General features: G+C 33.6%; 1 protein-coding gene across 1 annotated transcript; it reads right to left on the bottom strand.

The window, feature by feature from the left end:
- Positions 1-691: 691 nt before the first annotated feature.
- Positions 692-2,876, bottom strand: LOC123539366 (uncharacterized). The gene is made up of 2 exons (XM_045323929.2): positions 2,779-2,876; positions 692-2,453 (listed from the first exon to the last, which is right to left on the bottom strand). The coding sequence occupies exon 2, from the start codon at positions 2,100-2,102 to the stop codon at positions 822-824; it is 1,281 nt and encodes a 426-aa protein (XP_045179864.2). The 5' UTR covers positions 2,103-2,453; positions 2,779-2,876; the 3' UTR covers positions 692-821.
- Positions 2,877-13,007: the final 10,131 nt, after the last annotated feature.

A 13,007-nucleotide genomic window follows, 5' to 3' on the forward strand; every position in this document is an offset into this window, starting at 1 on the left:
GAAAAGGTGTTTCACTGCAAAGGTGTTTCACTGCAGTGAAAAATAAATACAATGGAAATATGAAATATTTTTCCAATATTTTATTAGTATATATGATAAAGACAAATATTTCATGAGTGACGTATGCTACGTGAAATGCATATTGCGTCATTGTGTCATACTACGAGATGAGAATGAACACCCTATTCAAAACGAAAACTGAGATTTTCTGTTTATATTATTATTTATGTAGATGGCTGCAAAGGTACTTTGTTAATAGTTTGAAACAGCGACAACAACAACTGCACCTTCTTTGTGCGGTAGAAATCAATTTTGTTTTTGAAATAAATGAAACATACAAATGCATCACCATACAGCATTAACGGAAATATTAAACATGAAAGTGTTGCTGTTAAAGTTGCGTCAAACTTGTAGGTCCCGATTGTTTCGACATATTTTTGGTGTGCTTAATTTTTGGAAGTAGCGAAACGTTTTACAAAAAAGTTTAAATACCGCGAGTTTGTACAAATACCACGTAGAATGTATGATTGGTGGATAGCAAACATTATTCATATGCAAGTTTTTCCTCTTACGGTCCCAAATCACTGCCAAAGGATATTATAGTAAAATAATTCCAGAAAAGTAACGAAAATATAAAGAATATGTTTCACTGTTGTATATATAATAAAGTGAAATATCACACAAAATAGTACATTCTTACTGTATCTTTTATTAGAAACCTGATGTTGTATTTTACATTATCTCTCTTGAGAAGACGCAGTTGAACCAAGTCTGCAAATATTTTGGATGGTTGCATTTAATGCCTTGAAGGGATCTTTTTGTTATAACATAACACAGCTTTGTCTAATTTTTTCAAGTAAAGCAACAGAGTCCAAATATTGTCTTGATACTGATTTTATTTTGTCTCTCTCATAGTTGTAACTGTTCTCTGATGTCTGCATTGACTGCAAAGTTGTTGTTGTTGATTTTAAGTATGGTAACACGCAAAACGCACCTGGAAGTAAAAGAGAGACGGTAAATTCAGGAAAGCTGTCAGGAGATTTATATTTACTCGGTTTCTTCAACACCTGTAGAACATAAGGTCCTACGTCTCCTGTGTCCGTGTTTGTACAGACTTCATGATGATAGATCATTAGTATTTTAATACGATATGAGGTATAGTGAACCTCAACCTTTTTGGATAAGTATTCGTTAAGCTTTTCACCATCACCATTTCCATTTAGAAGATGTTTTAAGATCCTGGTTACTTTCACATGTTTTTGTGACAGAATATTCTTCATGAAATGCTGCTCTATCTCGGTAAATGTTAAATCATATACAAGGAGGCAACTTCCTACTGACAAGATCCCTTCACGGATTGTTTTTGGCTCCACATTATTTCTAACCTTCTCCACAAACATCTGTTGAGTATTACTATTAATAATTTTGAATGCTGGTACAAGATCAACATGTATAGGTCTTTGTTCTCCAAATCCATTACTATAAATGAACTGCACCTTAAATGCTGGACCATGCCTGCCTATAAATTTTTCAAAATCTAGTTTTCGTGTTACTTGATGATTTTCACTCAGAGAGGTATAGTGTAAGAACATTCCATATATATCAGTTGTTTTGCGAAAATGGTTTTTCAATAAATAAAAAGGGAAACTTGGCGAAACTTGGAATTTTCTTAAGCCTAGAAGAAGAAAAATAAAGTCAAACTCATCAGGAAAGTTATTCTTTGTTCCATCATAAAAGCTACCAACCTTTATGATAGTACTCTTGACAGTTTTTATATAACTTGCATTTTCAGCTACATGTCTTTGGAGCGAACAGTCACTCTGTATGGGGAAATAGACTTCAACTATATTCTTTTTATTATAAATTTTCTCTTTTAATAGGTTCATATTAATATCTTTATCAATTTCGTCAGATATTAGTTGATCAAATGAATCATATGCTAGTATTTGATCAACTAGATCCTGTACAAGAGTCTCTATCCCTGTCTGAATAAACTCAACCTCTTCCTGTTCTATTTTGAATACACATTCCTTTTCATAAACATCATTTAAATATAATTCCAAGTTGTTTTTCTGTTCACCACAATATAATGTCGCCATCATAAAGTAAAGCTGATTTCACTCTTTTGTGTTTATTTATCCCTGTCTGGCTCTAAGTTGTAAAACTTTATCTAGATCTTCTTTCCATATTGAATTCAGTTCAGTTATAAGGTTAATTGACCTGAAAAGCACACAGGTAGTTTTCAAACTTAAACTTTTTATTTGTCACTGATAAAGGTCACAGATACTCCATTGTGCCAATATTGAGATAACAGAGTAAATCTTCAGCAAGTAGAAAATTCATAATTAATTGTCTGAGTTTCCTTGTGTGTGCTTTGTCTTTATACACTGAGGAAAATTGTTAGAGAATCACCAAAAGAATTGTTAAGAACATCAAGGTCAACAACAATTATTCTGAAATGATAAAAAGTTATTCATCTTCATTAAGGTATCAATCTGGCAGAGATGTGTAAACATAATCTGTCCTCTCTAAACATTTGGGTACAGTTCACGTTGATACAATATAACTACTAAGTCTTATTGCTTATTCATAGTGCCATTAAAAGAACATCTTGTATGTCAGTTGGACAAAATGATAATCAATATTCGCAAAACGCAAATAGAAAAATATGCTGTCTCAACATAGTATTTATTAATTACGAATATGATGAAATATATGATGAAATTAAGCAACAGTTATCTTAGATTAACAAATTTTGTTTGTGAAATCAACACTAACCATAATTTAATCCATTTATGTAAAAATGATAAACATGGCTGACTGTACAAACTTTTGACATGTATCTAAAAACGAAATCACTCATCCATGTACTGGTAAAATTCAAGTCCTAGTTTAAATGAGCGGCTTAAATTTCATAGTATATAAAATACCTGTGTGTCCTGGTCTGACCAAATGAAAATACCTTGTCACTAACGATGTAAGGATCATATATTTCTCATGGATTTATGGATACATCTTATTGATGTGAAAATTTAGGATTAAAAAAGGTCACTTTATTTAATATTTTTTCACTATTAAGGTAGTTCTGCACGTTTGGATCGAAATTTTGTCTACAATGTACAATTTAATTAAACTCTGATTTTTCAAAACTTCAGAAAATACCTAGAAAATTCAGCAAATAAAAAGATAGGGTCGCATGCTTGAACTTTTGCTAGACTGATTTGAAAAATTTAGACCTCGTGCAATATTTCATATGGGAAAATCATAACTTTCATAACATTTCGTGAATAGAAATTTTTCTACAATGTAGATTTTGATGAAACTTCTCAAAGTTGTAAATAAATATGGGGCCTATAATTTGGGGAAAGAAAATGTATAGGTCCGTGTGCTTATTTTTGAGATATTTGACCATGATTAAATTGAACCGAATATGTCACGCTGATTTTAAGACATTATTGTGAATTATTTATTGTTTCATATGTTTTGATATCATATTTTGACTTTAGAAATATAGTAACAGTGCCATTGTAATAGATTTACTCCAGGTTTTGATTAAATCTTAAAATTATTTTCATTTCCGTATGCCGAATCCAGTCTTTATTTTACGTTTTCTGGATAAATGACGTTACGTCATCACTTTCGGTTTATCAAACGTGCTGAACGACCTTAACTTTAAAATAATGACAATATTCATTTTAACATCATTTATCAGTAAAATAATGTAGAAATAGGTACTCACTAATTTTAAACAGATTAGAACAATACAAAATACAGTCAGTGTTTATTTCATCCAATAAACATACTCACCTCTTCCTTTAAGTACGGTAAGTGCTGTAAAACACAGTAACTAGAAATGTCATGTTACTTACTCGAAATTTCACGTTACTAACTCGAAACTTCGACTTATTAACTCGAAATTTCGAGTTACTATCTCGTAAAGCGAAATTTCGACTCATTACATCGAAAATTTGAGTTACTAACTCGAAATTTTGAGTTAATAAAACGCACAATTAGACAATATTTTCTTTCATATTCTTAAAATCACTTAAATCTTATCACTTTTTTGAAAACTATATTGTAAATAAGTGAATTACAGATAGCTATTACATGATTATAAAAGCTGCAGTTGTGTATATGTATGGAAATGAAAGTATTGGTTCGGATTTTCTTACTGGCGTAATTGTTTTAAATGTGAAAAAAACTGCTATTGATAGGTTAACGAACAAATCTGTATTTTCCTTTCTCGGGTTTTCTGTTTGATTTCTTATTAGTTTAATAATAATAATAATAATAATAATAATAATGTAGTAATATAGAAATGCCATAATACTCTGTTCAGTTATAATGCGTGGTCTTACAACGTGTTGTTCTCAACAAGGCTGTTGTGCAATTAAAGTCTAGTCATCATTTCATAGAGATAAGAGATCATTATTTCCTTTTGTTACTGCTTTTTCTGTTTTTGTTGGGGTGAACGTCACATCGACACAATTACAGGTCATATGGTGAGTTTCCAGCTTTTGGTGGTCGTCAGTGCATTTTTTCATCACAGACGGTACTCGAATAGAACAATCGATTTTTCGTAAGTATGCTGGATGGCTTCCACACAAATGAATAGTTCGACGCCCCGAGCGAGACTCGAACCCGATATCGGTGAGAGACGAGTGATTTGAAGTCGGGGACCTTAAACTCCAGTTGGCCACGGAGGCCTCTTGTTGGTTCTTGTCGCACATATCTGGCCATATCTTGATGTTTTTTCCCGTTTTTTTTTAATTAACAAGGCAGTCCTTTTATTTTCTTAAAAACATCATCAGTAATGTGCAAAATCTATAGTTACAAATAAAAACTGAAATATGATATTTATATATCATCTGACTATCGTTACCTATTCGGGGGGCCTCCGTGGCCGAGTGGTTAGAGTCGTTGACTTCAAACCATTTGCCCCTCATTGATGTGGGTTCGAAACCTCATTTGGGGCGTAGAATTCTTCACGTGAGGAAACCATCCAGCTGGCTTACGGAAGGTCGGTGTTTCTACACAGGTGCCTGTGATGAAATTGTGCCCGGAGGGGCACCTGGGGTCTTCCTCCACCATTAAAGCTGGAAAGTCGCCATATGACCTAAAATTGTGTCGGTGCGACGTTAAACCCAACAACAACAACAACAAAATCGTTATCTATTCATAATACATTTATTTTTTCTAGGATGTTCTCATGTCAGTGATCAGGACTTTTGTGCAGAATCTTGTTCATAAAATACTAAATGATGTTACTGAGCCCTTACCAATAAGAAATGTATAAAGCTTGCTATGTCAAGGTATTCTGAAAGAATTAGAAGTGCATATCAGATTCCTCAGATTATAAGTTAGCAAGGAAGAGTTACCTTTTTTGTACAGTACACTTTTCCGTATTGTTCTATACTTCATTTTCTTAAAAACATTTATACTTTGGTGGCATGCGTTTCTGCACTTGCGACCAGAGCTGACCAAGATCAACCTGCACATCATGCACTGTCCGCTATTCAATAAATAAATTATCAGTGAACACCCCTTTTATTAATAAATGGCTTTGCCTAAATTCGGTGATGGACCACTCCATTTTAGAAATTATGCGCAGTAAAGGTAAAGGACTGCAACTTTAATGAAGGGAGATAATTAGATAATAAGTTACGCAAAGTTCACTTCCTCTCAGTGCTGAGTCTGTCACAAACTGACATACGGGCCTTATTGTATCTGTAGTTTTCACGCATAAAATACCTCTCATGTTTTTCTGTATTTTATAACTTTAATTTCCATGTAAATTTTATTAAATTCGGTTCAGTAATAAGAAAGTTGGTATTTTTTAAACTTCAGTAATTCATGTTTTTATCCCAAAAACCACTATAACGGGCCTCAAATTGTCAATTTCCATCCGCGCCAAAGTAGTCAGATTGCCCCGCTATATCGTGATTCCCGTGGAAATACAAATAGTCAAAGTACACGCATTAGTCGTGAGTCCCATGAAATTTACCCCCTACAAATATGCCTGGCGCACACCACATTTCGACATTAGACGAATCTATGTCAAATTGATTTTTCTTGGTAGAAATTTATGCTCGATCGAGCTTCTTCCGCCAGACGATTTTTACCTGGTGATGATGTCATAACCCGGAAGTACAATACCCGAGGTTCACTTGTCTTCACTCGCCTGGATGTGATTTTCCCAGCGCAAAGCTTTCGTCCCATGGTTGTGTCGTAAACCGCAAGGACGATGACTTTTGTGATCCACTGAAGTCAGCTCAGGGATCCAATCACCTACCATCATAGGGAGCCAAATCGGAGTCAACGGGTTCACTGTTTAAAGGGACTTTACTTGAAGATATGTTGTATTTTTGTGCTACTTAAAGTTCGAAATTAACGGAAACAACTGTGCCACGTCACGATAAAACGGAACTGTCAGTGTTAGAACTTTATATCTAGAGGTTCTGAGCTCAGATTTTCTTTCATTCTTTCTTATAAATAGATTTTTTCATTTATCATTTATTCATTGTAAATAATCATTTTCTGTAAATAAATTTGTAGATATTGTAATGGGTGTTGACTTGTTCTGATGGTTATTGTCCCCGGTACGTCCATCCTGTCAGAGAGTCCAGATAAGGAATGGTAAAATAGCTCCAGAAAGCCAGTGAAAATATAGAAAGTATGTTTCACTGTAGTGAAAAATAGATACAATGGAAATATGAAATATATCCCATCAGTATTTTTCAGTATTTCATTAGTATGTATGATAAAGAGAAATAATTCATGAGTGACGTAGTCCTAAGTGAAATATATATATTTTCATTCCACGATATGAGAATGAAAACAATATTCTTATCGACAACTGAAAGTTTGTTGTTTATGTAGATGGCTGCAAATGTTCTTTGTTTACCGTTAGATACAGCGACAACAACAACACCTACTTTGTGCGGCCTTAATCAGTTTGTTTTAGAAATAATTGAAATACATTACCATTACAATATTGAAGAAGATATAAACCCATGAACTGTGCATATTCTGAAAGTGGCAAAACATTTACAAAGATTTACAAAGAAATGTCCCTCCGAGAATGTTCATGTGCAACGAACGTACATACCAGGCAGAATGTGCGATAGGCGGGTAACAATCATTTAACTTTTGTATCTTGACTTTCAAGACAGGGAAATAGTTTATAACATTATCCATATTCATAGGAAAGTTTTTCCTCATATGGTCACAAATCACTGCCCAAGATTACATAGTAAAGTATCCGGAAAAGCAACGAAAATTTAGAGAATTTGTTTTAGTGTATTGAAAAATAAATACGATGAATATATGCATTTTATTTCATCAAAATTTCCCGATATTTCATACATATGTATATAATAAAGTGAAATGTCACACAAAATAGTACATTCTTACTATTTCACCAGTTTTACCATTCATTATCTCTCTTGAGCAGACGCAATTAAACCAAGTCTGCAAATATTTTGGAAGGTTGCAAGGTTGCATTTAATACCATAAAGGGATCTTTTTTTTTTATAATATAACGCAGCGTTGCCTAACTTTTTTAAGTAAAGTAACAGAGTCTAAATATTGTCTTGATATTGACTTTATTTTGTCTCGCTCATAATTGTAAATGACTTCTGATGTTTTCATTGACTGCAAAATTGTTACTGTGGATTTTAGATATGGTAACGCGCAGAACAGGAATAGGAACAGGTCTGCTAAACCTAGGAAACTTGTCCTCATATTCATATCTACTCATTTCCTTCAACACCTGTAGTACACAAGGTCCTAAGTCCTCGGTGTCAGAATTTGTACAATCTTCATGGTGATAGATCATTAGTATTTTAATAGATACGATGTATAGTGATACCTAGACCTTTTCTTTGAGTATTCGTTAAGCTTTTCACCGTCACCATTTCCATTTAGAAGACATTTTAAGATCCTTGTTACTTTCACATGTTTCTTTGATAAAATATTTTTCATAAAATGCTGCTCTATCTTAGTAAATGCGAATCCATAAATGACATTGAGGCAGCTTCCTGCTGACAAGATCTCTTTACGGAATTGATTCGGCTCCACATAATGATTTACCTCATTAACAAACATTTGTTGAGTATTACAATCAATAATCCTGCACGCTGGTACAAGATCAACATGTATAGGTCTTTGTTCTCCAAATCCATTCCTATAAATGAACTGCATCTTAAGTGCAGGACCGTGTCTGCCAAGAAGTTTTTCAAATTCTAGTTCCCGTGTTACTTGAGGTTGTTCACTCAGTGCGGTGTAATATAAGGACTGTCCATATTCAGGAATTGCGTTACCAACATGCTCCTGTATTAAACGAATCAAACCTGGTAAGATGTATGTTCTAACACCTAGAACAGGAAAAATAAAGTCAAACTCATCTGGAAAGTTATTCTTCGTTCCGTCATAAAAGCTACCAACCTTTATGATAGTATTTTTGACAGTTTTCACGTAACTTGTGTTTTCTGCTACATATCTTTGAAGAGAACAGTCACTCTGTATGGGGAAATAGACTTCGACTAAATTTGTTTTATAAATTTCCTTCATAAAAACATCAATTTTAATATATCCACGTTTTCCCTCCACTAGAATATCAGATATTAATTCATCAAATGAATCATGTGCTAGTATCTGATCAACAAGATCCTGCACAAGAGTCTCTATCCCTGTCTGAATAAATTCAACCTCTTCCTGTTCTATTTTGAATACACATTCCTTTTCATAAACATCATTCAAATATAATTCCAGGTTGTTTTTCTGTTCAGCAGAATGTAAAGTCTCCATCTGAAGTCAAACTGATTTTAAATGAGTTAAAACTCTTGGTGTTCATTCATCACTGCGTGGGACTAGGTTATTTAGAGCCATAGTTGGTTGGCAAGGTTATAATTGACCTTTTTTCTCAAAAACACAAGTGTTTTCAACATAAACTGATAAAGGTCACATAATTATATTCTATTATGCTAGTCCTGACAGGTTTAACGGGGTGTATAATAGTCAACAAGTAAAAAATCTATAAACAAAGATTGACTGTACAACGGAAAATTGATTTACCATTTTTATAAATATCTGGCCGATATGTTAAAGAGGGTTAAGTTCTTTATGATATGTCTTTAATCACCAAGGAAAATCCGCAATGTTTAAGAATAACAATGTTTATAAATAGCTGTATTGTGTGCTAAAAAATAATTAATTTTGATAAATTCTATTTCAATACAATGTCTTTACTTGCAAAATGACAAGGACCTACTTGTCACGTGGCTAAAATGAAATATCATCGGACAAACGACTGACCATTTCTACTTACATCTTTATTAATCAAAGTTTAATGTAGAAGAATCATTAAGTTTATAAATTATTGTGTACCTGATAATGTCATATACCATTAAATCAACATTTACCATGATTATCCATTCATCTAAATATGATAAGTAATTATATATTTGTGACTACCCCGCCACGAATGTTGGGGGTTATAGGAATGGTCTCCGTCTCTGTCCGTCCGTCATTCCTTCTGTCCGTAACACTTTCATGTCCGCTCCGTATCTCCTAAATCCCTTGAAGGATTTTCATGAAACTTGGGTTGAATGATCACTCATCAAACGATGTGCAGAACTCATGAGTCAGCCTTGTGGGCTCAAGGTCATGGTCACAACACATGGTCAAAGGTTTTAGCCTTCCATTTTGTGTCTGCTCTATATCTCCTAAACCCCTTGTGTCAAATGTTCACCTCATAAAGACGATGTGCAAAACGCATGAGTCACCCATGCTGACTCAAGGTCAAGATCACAATTTAGGGTCAAAGGTTTGAGCCCGCTCTGCATCGCCTAATCCCCTTAAGGATTCATATGAAACCTGGGTCAAATGATCACCTATCCAAGACGATGTACAGATCTCTTGAGTCAGCCATGCTAGCTCAAGGTCAAGGTCACAACTCAAGGTCAAAGGTTTTGGCCTTCCATTTTGTGTCAGCTCTATATTTCCTATACCCCTTCAAGGAATTTTATAAAACTTATTAAAATGATCACCTCTTCAAGACTATGTGCAGAACCAATTAGTCCTTCATGTCAGCTCAGGTCAAGGTCACAACTTATGGTGTAAAGTTTCAGCCTTCCATTTAGTGTACGCACTGTATCTCCTAATCCCCTTGAAGGATTCATATGAAATCTGGGTAAATGATCACCTATCCTAGACTATGTGCATAACTGTGTCAGCCATGTCGACTCACGGTCAATGTCACAATTCAAGGTCAAAGGTTTTAGCCATCCATTTTGTGACCGCTCAATATTTCTCCTAAACCCCTTCAAGGAATTTTATAAAACTTGGCTCAAATGCATGGCCTCATCAAGACGATGTGCAGAACTTGTCAGCCACATTTGATGAAGCTGAAGTTGCCACTTGGGTATTTAATGACTTCAACAAGGATGAAATATTGGATAATAGCTTGAGTCTGTGTCAAAAGTATTAAGTAATAAGAGAGATAAGGAACAAGTGTATCAAAACATTAAATATTAAATATAATTCTTAGCAAAAAGAGGGCATAATTCATGAAATTTTGGTGCAACAGTGATGCACCTTGTGTCATTTTGAATCAAATCCATTTTGTAATAACTTGAGATATAGTGAAAATGCATCTAAATCAACCTTTTACTATAAGTAAAAAAGGCATAATTCATTAAAATTTGGTGCCAGAGTGATGGACAAACCTTGTGTCATATGATGTGGGTGATAAGGTGATACAACTATTTTAAGTTTGAATCAAATCCATTCAGTAATAACTGAGTTAGAGTGAAAGTGCATCAAAACTTTAACCTGAAATTTTAAGTAAAAAGGGGGTTAATTCATAAAATAATGATGCAAGAGTTATGGCCCTTGTGTCATATGATGTGAGTGATGATGCTTAAGTCTGAATCAAATCCATTCAGTAATAACTGAGATAAGAGTTAAAGGGCACCAAAACTTTAAACTGATATTCTAAGTAAAAAGGGAGTATAATTCATAAAATACTAGTTCAAGAGTTTTGGCCCTTGTATCATATGATGTGAGCGATGATGTTGAACAACAATTTTAAGTCTGAATCAAATCCACTTAGTATTAATTAAAATAAAGTGAAAGACTTTAAGTGGATCCAAACTTTAACCTGAAATTCTAAGTAAAAAGGGGGGATAAATCATGAAATATTGGTTCCAGAGTTATGACCCTTGTGCTATATGATGTAAGTGAAGATGTTGAACAACTACTTTAAGTTTGAATCAAATCCATTTAGTAGTAACTGAGATAAAGTGAAAGAGCACCAAAACTTTAACCTAGAATTCTAAGTAAAAAGGGGTATAATTTATGAAATATTGGTGCCAGAGTTATGATCATTGTGCCATATGATGTGGGTGATGATGAGGAACAACGATTTTAAGTCTGAAGTAAATCCATCCAGTAATAACAAAGATTAAGAGAAACTGCATCAAAACTTGTTAAAGTAAGGACACGGAAGAACGCTGGTGCCAGGCCGAGTAGGATAGCTCTCCATACTTTGTATAGTCAAGCTAAAAATGAAATGAAAACCAACCTGGAATTAAATTACATTTTAAAAGAAATGTGTAATTGATAAAAAAAGAAAATGCAGAGTTTATCCAGACAGTGATAACAACTCTTGTGCAGGATCTAGTTCATCAAATACAAAATGATGTTACTGAGCCGTTACCAAGAAGGAAATATGTTACCAACTGTAGAGGTAAAAATCATAACTGAATTAGCAGGGTATTTCACATCCTTTAGATACTTTTGAGAAAAGTTTATAAAGTTAAATAATTCAAAAAGTAAGCTAGATAAAGTTATCATTCTTGTACAGTGCATTTTTCCAATCTGTTCTCAACTTCGTATTTTGCATAAACTCATCAGTGCTTTTGAGTTAAGACCTGGACAAATAAACTTGACAAAAGGAGATCATGAAAAAATAAGCAAGGCATTGTTAAAATTCTTCCTCTTAAAATTTATTTTCTCTATTATAGTGTGAAGATGTGACAAAATCCCTTGAATAAGTGCAAATTTAAGGCCCAGAAAAAGTCTTCAGAAATGGATAGACACACAGACTGATGGACAATCTGATAGAAAAAGATTACTATAGGTCTCCTTCCAAAAGGCGAAGCTTTGAAAACTGTTAAATGTTCTAGTATACACAATGCAATAAGCTTCATAATTTATTAAGACTAGAACAATATACTGTTTATATAGTGTTTATTTTGTTGTATACATAGATACTGTAAAGTACTTCCTCCATATTTTCATATATGAAATTTGAGCATTCCTTTCTTAAGATTTTAAGTAATGACATAGTTTTGGGTTAAGCACATTTTTACACGCACATTTTTTACACAGTATTTCAGTAATTTAATGGCTAGCACTCTTTCTTAAGATTTGAAGTAATGACATAGTTTTGGGTTAAGCACATTTTTTACACAGTATTTCAGTAATTTAATGGCCAGCAGTTAATTTAGTGAGTGTTCTTGAATTCTGTACCAGTACCAGCTTGTTACCTGCAAGTAAATGCCAACTTCTCCTCATAAATCAATGGTGTCCAGGGTGCGTCTTTATTCACCGAGGAAAATCCACCTGGTTTTAGAATTACGATGGCCTTTGTGGGATGTCTTTATTTTTGGAGGCCGGAATTCCCACAATGTTTGAAAATCACGGACGTGTAATACAAGCATAAACCTATTAAGAACATCAAGGTCTACAAGAAACAGTTTCTTCAACTGTACACAACTCTGAAATCAGAATATATCAATCTCGCAATAATTCTATTTCAATACAATGTAATTACTTACAAAATGACAAGAACATACTTGCCAAGTAGCTAAAATTAAACATTATGATTATCATCTATCATAAGGCGACTTTTGCAATTTCTATTTAAATAGATCTAGGCTACTTACTTATCAAAGATTTAATATAGAATTATAAATTGAATTGATAATTTATTCTGTACTGAT

Source organism: Mercenaria mercenaria, chromosome 18 (genome assembly GCF_021730395.1).
Source record: "Mercenaria mercenaria strain notata chromosome 18, MADL_Memer_1, whole genome shotgun sequence".
Taxonomy (NCBI): domain Eukaryota; kingdom Metazoa; phylum Mollusca; class Bivalvia; order Venerida; family Veneridae; genus Mercenaria; species Mercenaria mercenaria.

Coding starts and splice junctions, on each gene's coding strand:
- LOC123539366 (XM_045323929.2), bottom strand. CDS start 2,102: ATGATGGCGACATTATATTGTGGTGAACAGAAAAACAACTTGGAATTA.